This window comes from Chamaea fasciata, unplaced genomic scaffold (genome assembly GCF_029207755.1).
Source record: "Chamaea fasciata isolate MVZ Bird 193981 ecotype frontalis unplaced genomic scaffold, bChaFas1.0.hap1 SCAF_2, whole genome shotgun sequence".
Lineage (NCBI taxonomy): Eukaryota > Metazoa > Chordata > Aves > Passeriformes > Sylviidae > Chamaea > Chamaea fasciata.
In genome coordinates this window covers 65,550,870-65,567,279 of record NW_027094087.1, presented here as the reverse complement: position 1 = coordinate 65,567,279, position 16,410 = coordinate 65,550,870, and the positions used below count along the sequence as shown (strand labels likewise).

At 36.8% G+C, this 16,410-nt stretch overlaps 1 protein-coding gene across 3 annotated transcripts in view; it reads right to left on the bottom strand.

Annotated features, from left to right (window-relative positions):
* PIBF1 (progesterone immunomodulatory binding factor 1) overlaps positions 1–16,410 on the bottom strand; it is a 106,190-nt gene that overhangs the window by 40,770 nt on the left and 49,010 nt on the right. For all 3 annotated transcript variants that reach the window (XM_066176276.1, XM_066176275.1, XM_066176277.1), the window contains exon 11: positions 2,252–2,417. In XM_066176276.1, coding sequence (XP_066032373.1) covers positions 2,252–2,417 — 166 coding nt within the window. The remainder of the gene's footprint in view (positions 1–2,251; positions 2,418–16,410) is intronic.

The following is a 16,410-nucleotide window of genomic DNA, read 5'->3' as shown; positions in this document are numbered from 1 at the left end:
AGAGTTTTCCAGAAAGCTGTAGCTGAGCCACAAGATACCAGTGCCTACACTATTAATAAACACCAACGTCCTTTAACGGTAAGGAAAAAAAACCTTAGTGCATTAATGCTATATATAAGAAAGAAAATTAAAACCCCTAAGAATTCAGTCAAAAGGAACAAAAATAGAAGCTTCAGACATCAAATATTTAAATTCTGCAAGAATATTTCTTAATGAAAGAGTTCTTAAGTGCATATTTCTTAATGAAAGAATTTTAAAGTGTCTCTCTGAAGAGAAAAAGAAGTGCCAAAAGTAGAACTGAATGCCAAATATTTGAGTTGTAGTCAGATCAAAAAAATTCCCACAAAGAAAATGAACATGTAACTCAAATTGAACTACATTCTCCAAGTTTAGACATGTCTGTGCAATTAAAAATCTGTTTAGCAACCTCTATGTTTAGCAAAACTGGCACTCCCAATGCTTGTGACCACAACTAACCTCATCAGCCAGGATCTGAATGTCCCAATATGGACAAACCAAGAAATTACAGTCTATCTGAAACTCCCTAATTCTCTTTCCACTCTATAGTTCCTTTTCATAAACAACTTAGGCAGGTTCAGCACTAGAAATGTGGGGACCTGAAGACTGGCATCCTTCCCCCAAAAAACAAAGGCTGCCAGAGATGTCACTTTCTTCTGTCCTGTCCAGTTTGTATCCTGACATCTGTTTGAAACACACACTATCAATCTCATTTAAATCTTATAAATTGGACTCTGTGATATGTTTTGGGGACTAACTTTGGACAGGTGAAGAAATTTTGTTTTAAAATAAGTTTTCTCTGTGGAATACTCACACTTCCAAGATTAAAATAAGTGAACAGGATATATGTATGTTTTAAAGATAATAAATTCTAAGCTTGTAGAGATAAACAGGCCCAAATGGTTAAAGCCCACATACACAGGTGCATTGGCTGCAGGTGCCCAGGCTGTGTCCCTCAGCCAAGGGGGCTGCAGCTCAAGGAAACTGCAATTAATAAAGCACAAGAATGCTGCACATCAGTGAGGAGTGAGGGAAAAAGTGAGCGAGAGCCACAGTGCTGACACTGAGCTGAGATGAGGAGGGGAAGAGGTGCTCCAGCTGCCAGAGCAGAGATCCCCTCTGCAGCCCATGGTGAAGCAGGTCGCCTGCCTGTAGACCATGAAAGACCACACTCAAGCAGATGTCCATGCTGCAGCCCATGCAGCTCCATGCTGAAGCAGGTGGACATCCCCAGAAGGCACTGCAACCTGTGGAGAGCCCAAACAGGAGAGTTTCTCCTGAAGGAAACAGCAGGACATGGAGGATCCACACCAGAGCAAGATAAAAAAAATGTGAGGAGGAAAGACCATCAGAGAGGAGCTGTTATGGACCGACTTGAACCCCTATTTCCCATTTCTCCCTGCACTGCTCTGGAGAGGGGAGGGCAGAAGAGTCAGAAATGAAGGATGGAAGTTAAAATAAAAGAGAACAGGGTAGGGAAAGACGTTTTACTTTTTGTCTTTGTTTCTCACCATGCAACCTGTGTCAATGGGTATTAAGTGAAATTAGTTTTCCTCAGGTCAAATCTGTTTTGCCCATGATGGTAATTGGCAAGTGTTCTCCCTATCTTTCTATCAACCCATGCTCTTTACAAGCTTATTTATCCCACCCTCATCCTCTTCAGGAGGAGGAATGAGTGACTGGGTGGGTGTCTAGCACCCCACCAAGGCAACCCATCATGCCAGGACTAGCAAGGTTATGTCTTTTCAATGCTGTATACACCATGCTCACCTTGACTTTCTTTGCTGTGAAAAATTTATTCCAGAACTGTCTATCAATAAAAAAGTATTTTATTATGTAACGATGCTATTACAGATCTTAGTTGCAGATAATGCAAATGACTTCACCATATTTGTTTTGGTGAAACTGTCTTCTCTCCCTACAATTCTCACACAGACTGACATAAGCAGCCTTGTGACACAAGCAGATAAATATACCCCACATGAATGAGGTACTGTCTTTAACATCTTTCCAAGAGAAATTGTTTTGCTTTTTCCTCTCCCTGTGGTCTTGTGTTCCATTAAACTGATCAAACATCGTAAGCTTTGTCATTTGACCCTGCTTCTGCAAAATTTGGTGGAGATACTAACTCAACCATGCCACGTTGCTACTTTTTCCCCAAGCTTTTGCACTTCACATTCTAATTGCAAACAACTATGTAATGCCCTGTAAAGTGTCTCTTTATGTAACATACCTCCAGCTTTCTCTGGTATTTCTCACATTCCATTTGGCACTGTGAAAGATTCTTAGCTGTTTCTTGTTGCATGAGTTGAACATGTTCAGTTTCAAAGGACTTTAACTTACTTTGGTGAAGAAGTTCAGCTACTTTGCTTTCTGTACCAAGCTGCATTTGTCTATATCTAAAAGAAAAATGAAAAAAAAGTTTTGATTATTCAAAAATAAGCAAATATATCCTAGTTCTGCTCATTACAGGTATAAATTTCAAAAAATTAACACAGTATTTTGAAGACCTTAATAGGTATTAGTATGGTTATCTGTGTAACTATTGTAACCTGTATTTGTAACATCATTAGGAAAATTCAATATTACAATGACAATACAACACAGTAGGTGGAAAATTCTGTCAACCGCTTTTCTAAATATGTTGTTAATGCAGACTCAAGTGATAATGACCTTACAGTAGATCTTATTCTCCTTATTTTTAAAGTGTTAGATCAATGAGAATCTCTTTCTTGGGACAGAAATGTATGCACTGAAGTCTTTTAATTGGAGAAACACTAATGAAATGTTGTCTTCCGCTTCACCAGCAAGTGTTACATGTGATAGGGAGCAGTGTCATTAGACATCAGTGATATCCCTTTGAGATATCACGAGTATCAGCTACACTGCTTTTATCCATACCAAAAATACGAAGAAAAGTCTATTACACAACGGTGTAATAATTTCCACAGTCACTCATAATCACAGAACCTTCTTAAAAAGCAGAAACAACACGTAATTTTTAGAAAATCACTTTAAGGTAGTTATAAGTGACAATATTCCACTCAGAAGCAGAATTAATCTATTTTATTCATTAATTCTACTTAACAAGCAATCTAAAAAATGAGGTGTAAAAAATTTGCTGGTGGAATACTGTAACATTAGATAATTGAAAATTTAGGTGTGAAAAATTAGTTGAAAAATTAGATGTGAAGAACAGGAGAAACCTTAATGAATCTTAGCATTAAATAACATATGAAATTCAAAAGAGATACATGCAAAGTAAATCACAGGTTTTAAAAATACTCCTGACCATGTACATAAAATGATGAACTTCTAGCTGACTGTTTTCATTCCTAAGTGAGATCTTGGGATTTATTATACTTGAAAAAACCGTTAAAATTTTGGTTCAGTTTTAAATGGTTAAAAAAACCCTTTTGGAAATCACTGTGGAAGAAATAAATAATATGGAACTCATTGTATCACTTTGCAATTCCATGTTGTTGCCTGCATTACTGAATGCTGACAAGCATTATAGTACCTCACCTCACAAGGAACAGAAGTATCAGAGTATCAGAGAAGGGTAGGAAGGGTTACCTTTGACCTCCAGCAACATCACACACTCACACAATTGCACTGTGTGGAATAATCACTCAAGCAAGCTAGGACTCCACAGCTTGGAAAAGAGATGGTATAAGGAAAAGGAAGAATTAAGGGGCCTGTCACATCAGGAGAATGGAGATATGGAATCCATAGGTATTTTCCAATAGATGAATGAGAAGTCACCTAATGATGCAGAATGAAAACAAATATAAATCGCTCTTCATGCATGAAAGCTCTGGAATTCCTTACCGTGAGATGATGTGGATGCTAAAAATTAACACTTATTTGAGAGAATACTGAACAACTTGCAACAGAAAAGTCCTTTGAGAACCATTAAATGCAAGATGGTACTTCTCACACTGAAGCCACTACACAACTAACCGCAGGATTGCCAGATAAACCTTCACTCTAACCCAGCATGGCTGTTGTGTTAACTGTAATCTGTCAAGTAACAGCTGCACCACAGTTCCACCCTATTTAGTACCTAATCTGTAGGTGGGATGGAGAGTGTTTAATAAAATAAAGGGGATTAGTTCAAATATTTTCCCTGAGGATTTCAGATGTAGGAATGTTTCTACGGCACAAAAAGGGAGCAATTTTCACTGGAATTAATTTGAACAGAACAAACAGGTGTCATTAAAATATCCCTGATAATCACTCTGTAGACATCCATCTATGTGTAAATAGTTCAGCGCATGAGTAGAACTGTTTCCTCACTGCATGAGCAGAGCTTGGAAGTTCTGCTTACTGAGCTCATTAGAAGTTTTTCTTTTAAAAACAATTTTTTTAATAGTATGGCATTTTTTCTCAAACAGAATTACTGCACTCAAGATGCTAAATGCCAGTTACCTATCGACTATGCCACTCATTTTTGGTTAGGGATGCTTTTCAAGTGCCGATATTTTCATCACTGTTGCCTGGCTGTATGTTCCTGTTTTCATTTTACCACACCAAAAAAAAAAACTTCACTCTTGAATTCGCCACACTTTGCACATGACAGGCTGCAGACATGACACTAAGTCGGTTCTGGTATACAGATTGCTTACAATCCTGGGAAGAATTCTGTGCTCCAAAATGAGTTAAGTCTTCATGAAGATACATGTCATTCAGCCAACAATGCAATTAAACACACAAATTTAATTTAGTTATTAGCTACATTTATTGACTCTCAACAACAAATTTACCCCTTCCACCTTAACACAAAACAAATAGCAATGCCTTCCTGTACACAGCATCAGACCTTTAACCACTCTGAGCTTCAATGATCTGTACTGTACTGAGCTGACACACTGGAAACATGCATGAACAGAGGCAATCCATACTTCTCTGTACCTACTTTCTAAACTCAGTGGAGAAGTCTGTAGTTCTCTGATGATTCTACTCAATCAGCTGGGTGCTTTCAGAGCATGCTTCTGAAACCCAATAATGAGCACTAGCTTCAGAAAGAAATTCTACCCTTTGTTTTGGAAATTTGAAGTAGCTTACATGCGCATGATCTGTTTTGCACTGGCTAGGTTATGACAGGTCAGTTTTCCTTTAACCTTACTACACTGTTGAGCTCACTAGTAACTCCTTCACCACAGCACCATTCCGAGTTTGTCGTATTTGCTTTTACTCTGCCAGATAGTATCTCTGCTTTCTTGGCTACTATTTCAGCACAAGTATATGTGCATGTGTGTACAGAGTCATGTAACACAATGCACTGAAATACATTCCTTTATCGGCCTAGATGGTCTCTGAGGGAGAACAAAAAACAAAAAAAACCCAAAACCAAAACCAAAACAAAAAAACCCAAACCACCCTATGCTTTAATACTACTATTATGGAAAAAAAAACAAAACAAAACCAACAGTGGAATGTGGGTCTGCAGGATTTTTCTCCATTGAGAAATTTTAGCAAACTTGATATAATGAAAGAGTAGAGTTTTTAGTCTCACAGAAGAATGAGGGCAGGGAATCAAAGAGAAATTACAGACTGAGCCAGTGAAAAAAATCCCACATGTAAGAATCATCTAGAATCAGGTCTCATTTCCTTTATGTCTCTCTGCCATCAGGTTGACCAATCAATGATGCCTGAAGTTTGCTAAAGCAGTGACATAATGGCTATCAAAAAAATTATTTCTAGAGTAAAGGAGAAGATGGAATACTCAGAGAGGGACTTGAACTCTCTTTCGTAAGGCTTGAAAGTTTTTTTAATCACAGGAGTCTGTTTTTCAAGTGGTGGATAATGATATAAAATAACTTGTCAAAATATGCACACCAGAGAGCAGACAGAAAGATGTCATGGTAAAATCATGTAGTCTGGATACTTTAGAAAATATGGCAACCAACTGTTTTTTTGAATGGGGGAACTATAAACTATCCATCTACAAAACCTGAGATGTACAGCAGTACTCCTTAAAAAGGTAATTGAACAATGATGTACATTAGAAGACAAAAAATTTGTATAATTACCCCTTCAAGAAGTGGCAAATCCTAGTATTAAACTTGTTAATAAGAAAGAATGCCAAGCAAGTAAATAAAAATCATGTATCTTACAAAGAAAGTCCTATCAAAATTATACAAAATGAAAATCTGATTTTGTAATTTATAATTTTGTAAACCAGATAATACCAACCAAAAGCTTTGTGGCATATAATTTAGAAATTATTTTCAAGTTTAAAAATGAAAAAAACCCCCTGTAAATTGTGAAATCACCCTGAGTCCACAGTTGGGTCAGTTCCAGATCTAAGATCTTTAAAGCAATTAGAATATACTCTCATATTTGTAAAAATGTCTGTGGCTTTGGTTCAGTGCCAAATGTGAAAAGAAACCTCGATGCTACAAACATTTCCTCCCTAACCTGTTCTCTTGCAAACCTCCCACTTCCAGCCCCAACATGTCCCCTAATGTTCCTGACCTTCTCCCTCTCCATCCCAGCACCAAGCCTAGACGTCTCTTGAATTCCAATTTGATTTTCATTCTTTATTCCCAGGGCATCTGTTTTTCTTCTTATCTACATTCATACCCTATTCAGCTTCAATTCCTATCTTATAGCCCTACTCTCGGCATTCTGGATTCCTCTCTACTCCTCTATCACCCTCATAGTTTGGCATCCTTGCTCAAATCCTACCCATCCCATACCTCTTGCAATTTGAAGCAGTTTGACTTTCTCACTCTCTGAAACTGAGTCTGCCAGTTAAGGCCTCCTCATTTCCAAAGAGCCCCAACCTAAGCATAAAAGTACACAAATGAATTTTCCTTACTCTCCTTTGTGCCAATGGGAGCCACAGAAGGAGTAACAGTGGTCTACATAGACCTCAATTAAATTTAGTCTGTCACAGACTGCACAAATCCTGTTCATACATGCAGCAAATTGCCAGACTCAGTTCAAAGTTGGGTACTCAAAGGATCTTGTTTCCACTGGTTCTCTTTTTGATCCTTGGTACTAAAAACTGGTTGCCTTACTTCTGAGCAATCAGAAATCTCCCATTAATTGTGTTCACATGCTAATCACTAAATAACTAAAAATGCAGGCACTCAGATCCTTAGTTTTCAAATGCTTTCATTGTTCAGCTTTTGCAGCACTCAGATTAAGTCTGATTAGTCATATAGGCTGGTTTCACAAAATGAAAGTCTGTTTTAAAATTTACAAGAAAATGTGTAAGAAATCTGTCATTCATTAAAAAATACATATTTTATGAAGTTTTTATACCAACTTTATAGGCATTTTCAGGTTTTTGTAGTATTTATTATTTCATTCATGTCTATCAAACAATAAATTATTTCTAATCTGGTCTAAAATAACAATGCACTTTGTAACAACAAATTTAAATACCTCCAACAACAGTAACAACAAAATGCTCTGAGTATAATAATTAAACACAATAGGAAGCATGTCATCCAGAAACTGTTGAAGCAATTAAAATTTTGTTTGTTGAAATAATTTTCACTTAAAATTTGTTATTCCCAAACAACATGCTGAGATTTTTTTCAGCACAATATTCCTGGTTCAGGTTGTATTAAAAAAAAATCCAGAAACATATAGCTTAGACGATAAAGGGTAAACTTGATTTAACATTCAAGTTCTTACCAGATGTTACATTTGCTTCGTATCAAGTAATTAAACATACAGTACTTTCGCATGCAGTTCAGTAAAATCTCAGAGAGAAAGCTTAGAAGCTTTGTTTAAAGCTGCTTGCTTCAAAGCAGATTTTTGTGTTTTGCAGCATTCTAAGCATTTATTTTGTATTGGCCTCTGAGCCTCATTCTGTCAAAAAAACCCTTCCACATACTATCTTGCAGTTTGTAGGAAGTGCTAGCTCCAAACATCCACACTCAGCAAGATGAACACTTGGTTTACACTCCTTGTAGCTTCAGGACACCTAAACCCAAAATCACTTATGCAATAAATAGGAGTTCTTCAGAATGTATGACCCATATATGTTCTTTCCACCCTAACTAGACTGATGCCCAGTGTACATTAGACTACAAGAATGAACAAAATGAAAGAAGTGTCTGCCTTAAATGTATGAATCATGCAGATTGACAGGGATAGAAATCCATCTTTGGTTCTTTTTTCTTCTTCTTTCTTTTTTCTTCCTGTCTCTGGGCTATGCAATTGTGCATTCTTTTATTTGACACTAACTCTGTGAAACATAAGATTCTCTCCTCCACCAAGACCCAGCTCAAGACTACTGGGTAGAGACTGCTTCTGCCAAGCCTGTGCTGGGGAGTCATACTTCAGTCATGAGAATTTCCAAATAAAACTTCACTAGAGAGTTTTCTTTCAGTCCTGGAGCTCTGAAGGGCATCAAATCTAGCCTTCCACTTACTGTAAGTGCATTCTTTATTTTGGGTAACTGTAAAAAAAGAAGAGCAACTCCTCAGTGCTGCTGATGCATGCTTGGTTTGCTTACCTACCTAGACTATTATTACTTGGTTTAAATATTCAACATATTCATTGACTCTTCTGCTATTTTTTTCAATGAAGTAAAGGCAAAACATGTTCAAATAACCTAACTGAACTTTACCAGTATACAGACATTTATTAAGGATGTGACAGCATCCTTAACATAAAGAAAGGACCTAAAAATATGAGTGAGCCTATAATAAAGGATGTGATAAAATTTCACCGTTTCCTCCTCAAAATTTTTTTTTTTATATATAAATAGAAGAACAGAGTCACCTCAATAATTTTTAGGAGTCTAATGGTAGTTGCTTTTCTCTTTGCCAATACAAATTAGTCAAGTTGCACAACCTTGTGACCTCATTTATGTTTCTGGTGATAAAAAACATAGAAGCATGAAACACACAGCTGGTCCGAGAACACCTACCAGATCAGGTATTTCAGGAGATGTGGGCACAGATATCTCTAATTTGGGAATCCAATAATGAAAATTACCACCTCACAAAATCCCTTGAATGAAGCTGCAAAATAGCCCAAAGATGAAGCCCAGAGAAAGATTAAAGATTCCTCTTTTTTAAACAGGAAGACTATGAAATGAGTTCTGTGAAGCCTAGTGAAGAGATACCAGAGGAAATAGCTTTGGAAAAGTCTCCTAAGTTCAGGACAACAATCTAAAAGGGAAACATAGCCAAGCTAAAGTGTGCAGATACCAGCACCTCAGAAGAAGATGAACAGCTTTATGGTTTCTGGCATAGCCTCAATACACTGCACAAAATTTTCTTTTGCATCTGTGTGCACTAGCACATAAAAATGGGAAAAGTCACAGGTCTTGGAAGGAGGAGAAACATGCTGAACTGAGGTGGACCATACATCTGGAAAAGCAGCAGAATAAGCATGATGAAATTTCTCATTGTCTAATCAACTGTCTAATCAACTGCCTAATCTTTGCTCAAACAAATAAATACTTCATTTTAAAAATCACTTGGAAGTGAGAGATTGAAAAGGATCCCTGCAATGCAATATGGTTTTGTCTACTGTACATATTTTAATCCAACAGCAAAGAACTTGAAGAACATTCATTAAAACCTCATTAAATCTTCAGTCATATTTTCTACTATACTTTTCTCTCTTTGATTTCTCATGGCATCCCAAACCATTAACTTTATTAAATCAATATTTTTGTTTCATGGTTTACTTCATTCCTTGCAAAAAATGCCATGCTAACAAGGCAGAATTTTGTACTGAATCAACAAAAACTCAATGAATAGTACAGAGATTTATCCCCCAAAGATGTATATTGAATAATGAGGAAATAATTAATTGAAATTGTAACTGTGAGAAATATAAAACAGATCTGAATGAAGGCCAGCAACTTTCTTGATATTTAACATTAAAAAATGAAAGCATTGACTTTCAATATTTCTGTACACTAAGTTCCAAGTTTGTAGCATACATTTGGAGTTGTCTGACCTGATAATTTTTTTCTGCTGTTCATAATATTTTTTTTCAAGATACTGTACAATTTTGATAATGATTCCAGAGTTTACCTCCTTAAACTAAGTATTAGCTTTTCCAGAGATTCTACTACTTTATTAAAATATTCTCTAATAGTAATAGTACTTGTGTTTCTGGAAAATAATTTTAATAAATTGATATTGTAGCAGATAAAACATACCTGAACAGATCTGATATTGGAAGCTACAGAAATTGTTCATTACATTATCACTGTTGCACTACAAACATTACAAACATTGTTTTTCAGTGCTCAAGAAAATTAAGAGACTGGAGCCAACAGTTACAGAAAGACTCTGAATTGTTTTTTCCTCTTGGATAAAACATACAAAAATTTGTCTCTTTAAACTCTCCCCTTCCACTAGTCAGAGAGGTTACATTTAATCAAATATACAGTTAAATCCATATAAATGTTTTCTGGTATTTCTTGTGATTCCACATGGAGTGATTATTACTTGCAAGCCTAAAGAGCATTCATGATTTCTGGGTGTATATCCTCCTGTTCCTCTGATTTAATAGAAAATTCATTAAGATACTTTTATATGTATATATATTTAACTAAAGGTAATTACTGTATGATTTCTAATTAGAATAATGCAAAGAGGGGAAAAAAGTCAATGTGAATTGATTGACAGAACAGCAGTTACATAAATGACAAGTGCAGTAATGAAATGTCTCTCCCCTTTTAACAAATAAAATCTAAAGGGCATGACAACTACAGACTACAAGAAGCAGCAAAATATTTGGAATGCCATATACCTCCTTAAAACAGTCAGAAATAAACATACAAATATTTAAGTTCTTAAGTCTGTAAATGTAACTTTTATGAAATCAATGATATAAAACCAAAAATTCTGTCTTATACAGTGATAAAAAAACGGATGATCAGCAAGGAAAAAATAAGAAAACGAAGGGTTATCACTGAAGCTTCCTGGAAAAGGATGGGGAGAGAAATGAGAAGGTAGGGACAAATCTTTTGAGGGCAGGCTAACTGGGAGACCATCAGACAAAGCTGGTAACTGCTGTGCCACCAGAGAAACTGCTTACTCCCCCCCCGTTTTCCCCACTGAGAGTCTGGCAGAACATGTAAGAAGGTTAGGGTTCAAACTGCCATAATTTAGCAAAGGATTGGTATGTCCTTTATATCACACATAACAGGTTTGATTTCCTGATAAGCAGAGTTCAAGGTACAGGCATACCTTGTTATCTTTCAAGGACATGTTCCTAAAAGTGCTACAGTTAGCAATGAGGGACAGCAAACTACCTTTTCCCCTAATAATTAATGCAATGGATGGTCTTGGTGTTCGCAATCACTTCTGAAAGGCCAGCACATTGCAGCATAATAGTCCATTTATTCTTTAGTGAAATTAAAATATAAGACTTCAATAATACAAACACAAACTAATTATTAAATAATTGAGGTTGGATGGGGTTTCAGGGGGTATCTAGTCCAACATCCTGTTCAGAGCCAGGTCACCTATGAAATCAGACCAGGTTTTTCTAAGCTTCAGCCACTCGGGTCTTGAAAACTCAAGGATGGAGACAGCTCACAGTAATGCTCATAGGGAAAAAGGTTTTCTTTAGGCCAAGTCAGAATCTTCTGTTTCAACTGACACTCTCTCATCCTTCTTCCATGCCCTACTGTGAGGGGCCTGGCTCCATCTTCCCAGTGACCTGTCCAGAGGCACTAGGGATACTGCTGTCAGGAACCCCAGAGACCAGGCTGAACACACCCACCCAGCCCCTTTTACTGGGGCAAGTGCTCCAGCCCTGACCATTCTGGTGGCTCTGCTCTACGTTCCCTCCAGTTTATCACTATGTTGCTTGTATTGGATATCCCAAAACTGGTCTTTTCTTGATATCTTGACTATTCTCCTGATAATACAGCCCAGGATTTTGTAAAGTATACTGTTGGATAACACTGGGCTTGCTGTTTACAAAAAACATTTGTTCCCTTCAAAGACAAGAAGGATGACCCCACACATGATAATCTGCATTTCCTTATTAGCAATTGAATGCTACATAAAAACTATTAATACAATAAAATTCACATACCAAAGACTGCTATAAATGTACTTCCGCAGTTGTTTTAAACTAAGATACCAGATAAATACATGGCTTTCCATCTGTTTTCCAGAACGTAAAGGAACTTCCATTAAGTTGCCTGTAGGCCATCAGGCATGCTTCAGTGCAACTGGGCAGCTCATGGGAGCTTTTGTTAGAAAAGCAAAGGACGGAAAGACACGGTAATGGCAACAACAGAGATGGTCATCAAAGGATACCAAAATGACTGACAGACAAGCAGTGGGTAGGGGAGCACAACTGGATCTGTCTTCTTTCAAATCTACGGTATGTAAAATGTCCTTTCCCAAGCAGTCACAGTAATCGGAAGCACATTACCATTGACAGGAAAACAAAGCAGTCAGTGTGAAGACCTCTCTTCATTTTTAAGCACAACTTAAAAACCAAAAAAGCTCATCAACTGCATTTCAGCTTTAGAGACAGCTATCAAATAATAAAGTGTTGTATACTGGCTAGTTTATTACAAGTCCTAAAGTGTAGGTATTCGTGTGTCATTATCCAGAAATGAAACATATACTGGTCCTAAAAAATATTTTCCTGAACTGTACCAGTCTTTCAAATCAAACAGAGTCTTTGCAAGAACAATAAACACACAGACAATGGCATCAATAGCACAAGAGAATATGGAAGATACTTTTACAGCCCATAACAAAAGGAACAAGCCACAGTCACTTCATCCATGCTGATAAAAGCTTGGTGTCATAAATGAATCCTGCAAAGTTACATCACCAAGCTGATCATGACACTAATGAAACAATCTCATTTCATCTGCAAACATGAAAAAGATCAAGTGAATCTAAGCTTTCTATAAAGCAGCCTATCCCAATAAATTCTTCAGTTATCAAATTATCCTTTATTACCTGCTGAGGCATGTGAGAAATGAAAATACTTAAAAAATGCAGTAACTATTGTGAAAATCAATCCGTTAACTCCAAGCTGTCTCCATTCTTGAGCATATTTGCTTCACAACATACTTTTCTGTATTTTATCAGTCATCTCACAAGTTTAACTAAGTTTTTATAGAAAGAACCAACTTTGCCTGTAAACTTAGGTTGCTAATTTGAGAAGAGCAGTATTGTGAAAAGCAGTTGAAAATAAAGAAAACAAAATCCAGGTTTGAAAAGAAGGAAAGGAAGTCAGGATTCATGAATTGGTGGGATACTAAAAGGCCTTGCAACACAAGTTTCATGCATGCATTCTAAGAAGAGTCTTAGATGTGACAGAACCATCACTTCTCTCTTGAGGCACAACACAACAAGCACTGAAATTAATTTATTTTAGTGCGTATTACTCTCCGACTAATCAAATTTTCTGTCTCTGCTTCCCCTTATTATGTCCAGCTCTCTTCTTTCTTCCTACATATCTTTGTCTTAATTTTTCTGTTGTCCTTCCATTTGCTCTGTTCTCTCTCACCATTTCAACAATTCCTTCTTCAGCTGAACGATCACAATCCCTGCAACAACCACATCTAAGAAGTATAATTTTCCTTCTTCTTGTAGAGGACTTGAAAACAAATGTTTGTTCTTTTGGGTCTTTTTCCCTAATGGGGCTTGTGGACAAAAACACTCCTGATCTCCAAACATTCCCTGTCCCACCTGAGCACATATCAAAGTCAGTATCTTTTTGTTGTGGAATAAAGAGAGAACTCCTACTACTCTGTGTGTCCACTGCTTTTAACATTTCATCCCTGTCATTATCCATTCTTTCTAGGAGCCCTAGAATGTGGCTCTGTCTATCATGCAACTAAGGAAGCAACTGCAGATGCAATTCTTGTGCTCACTGAAGAGCAAATGGAAAGCTTCTTCTGACATCTCATACTTAACATTAACTCCTTGATAAAGGAACCCATTCACTGAACAGTAGGTTAAAACATGGCTTTAACCCTTTGTATTCTAATGGTTTACAAGGCTTCCACTGAATGAGGACCTAAGTACTGATAGAAAAAGTTAATTTCCTTTCAAAATTGGAAGAATGAACTGCTGCACTTCAGTCTGTCCATGCTTTTTACCAGATCTGTATGAATATTTAGGTCATGACTAAAAAAGAGTCTATTTACTACTGCACTTCAGTTAACCTTATTTTGTGTGATCTGCAATATTTTTGCTCTGTTTATTTCATGAAGGTTTTAGTCGGTGAAAGTGCTTAATATTTTTCTGAAGTTATTTGAACTCTATTCCATCCTGAGCTCCATCCTTAGTATTTCATTCTTCTGCTCTTAAAGTGTGAACCAGGTTAGAACCAGACTTTAGGCTTAATCTGAAACCCCTTAACAGGGTAATATCTCCATCTGTCTTAATTAAAAATGGACTCAGTCTTTCAGAAAACGAGCAAATCTGCACACTGTCAGCTGTTCTTGGAGATGTAGTGTTCATAGGTACATGACACTAAAGCATGCTTGTCTTAGCAATACTAATGGGATACACAGTCTAATAATTTGACTTCTGTCATATAAATGGGCTGGAGTTTGGCCCGTATTTTCACTTCTTTCTAATCTCAAAATTCCTGGTAATCTAATCAGACATTCAAAGGCAAGCAATAAACAGTGTACACTGCAAACGTGCATATAAAAATCATACTTTAAAGAACAGTTACAGGTAAATTGCTTCAGTTACTGCAAGACGTATTCCCCATAAAAACACCATGAGTATGGATTAGGAATCTTCAATAAAAACTGCAGAATTACCATCCTGAAAGCAACATAAAGCATAAAGGTTTCATAAGTTAAAGCTTGTGATTTGTAGTGCAAATCTTAGGGGTGAACTTGTGCTGGGAACTATCACAGTGACATAGGCTTACTACATTATAAGTATTAGAGCTTTTCCATCCAGTGAAAAAGCTCTTGAGGCACTGAGGTTCCCTAGGATCACTCTGCCACATGATAAAAAGCATTTAAAGGCTTGAATTAATAATCAAATTCAAGCACGTCAGCTATAAAAGCAGTGAGGAATGTCCCTGCAGAAGAATTAATGGAAAAAAATTCTTCCTGCTGACTGACAGAGTTAAAGGGCCAAACACTCCAAACTGCAATATGTAAGGAAGCAGTATCCATGTTACCTCAAAAAACGTAAGTGACCTAACCATAAAGTAAATCAAGAATCTGATTGACTCAGACACACAGACACTGAAAAATACTTCCTCATATCAGACTATCCAGTGACCATGCTGAGCAGGAAAACTGACAGTCCAGCAGTACTCCTGATAGGAAGAACAGTACTAAGAACTTTATTAGTTACATTTCCATTTGCTGAATCCCCATTGTTACAGGATGTTGGGGATTTACTGTACAGATGATTCCAGCTGGCAAAAGCAATACAGGAAAAACATTCTGCAGCTTTTCCAGCTAGAAATTAAAAAAAAAAAAACCTTCTCAAATTCATCTGATTCTTTAGAATTTGAAGAGAAAGAACTATACTTACTTCTTGTTGGTGTCTAATCTTCTGCTGTCTCCAAATTCTTTGAAAATAGGTCTTAAATCATCACTTTTCAGTTATTTTTCAGCTGGGAACAAACCATCCTAGTTTACTGATTAACTCAACACTCCTATCACATGATGAATTTGATCAGTTATTCCTAAGTGAGGAGATCTCTTTTTGCCTATTTTTAGCAAATGATACGAGAATAGTGTCACCCCATCATCATTCATATAATGATTCTGAACTTACAGGCAGAGGACAGAATATGTTCGCTTTCTCTTAAGTTCCAGGGATATGGAAGTGTAAACTATCCTCCAGGGTGAAGCTTAAGCCTTACATCAGCAGATTACTGGAATTAAGTCCTCAGATGAGGTAAAAGGTCTCTGTCATGGGAGTGAAGGTTTTAGAAAGTTAAGATCAGAACCACTTTTACTCAAAATAGGACCTCCACCCAAGCTTCCTGTTTTTCTCAAAGAGCTCACAGATCCTTTCAGATGAGAGTCTTTCTGGAATTTTAAATAATAGCTTTTATTGTTGATGTTTTGGACCTTGCATGAAACATTCCTCTTTAAAGCAGAATAAACAAAAACATTAGTGTCAAATTTGACAATTACCATCAGTGAGGAAGCTACCAGTGGAAGTGACACCCTGGAGAAGTGAAGACAAAGCAGAAATTTCAGTATGGTTCTGGACCTTGTGCTCTATTCTCCACTTTGTGTTGAAAAAGACTAAGTATGATAATGTAGGACTCTGGATTGTAGGTGACATGCATGAATATTGGTAAAGAAGGGAAACTGTCATTAGACTTGAGTGTATGAATGTTCAAATGTGGAGATAAATACCTAAGGGAATTAGTATTTCATTAAAGAGATGTTACTTCTAGATGAATAATGCTAAGATTTGAAATCCAATTCGC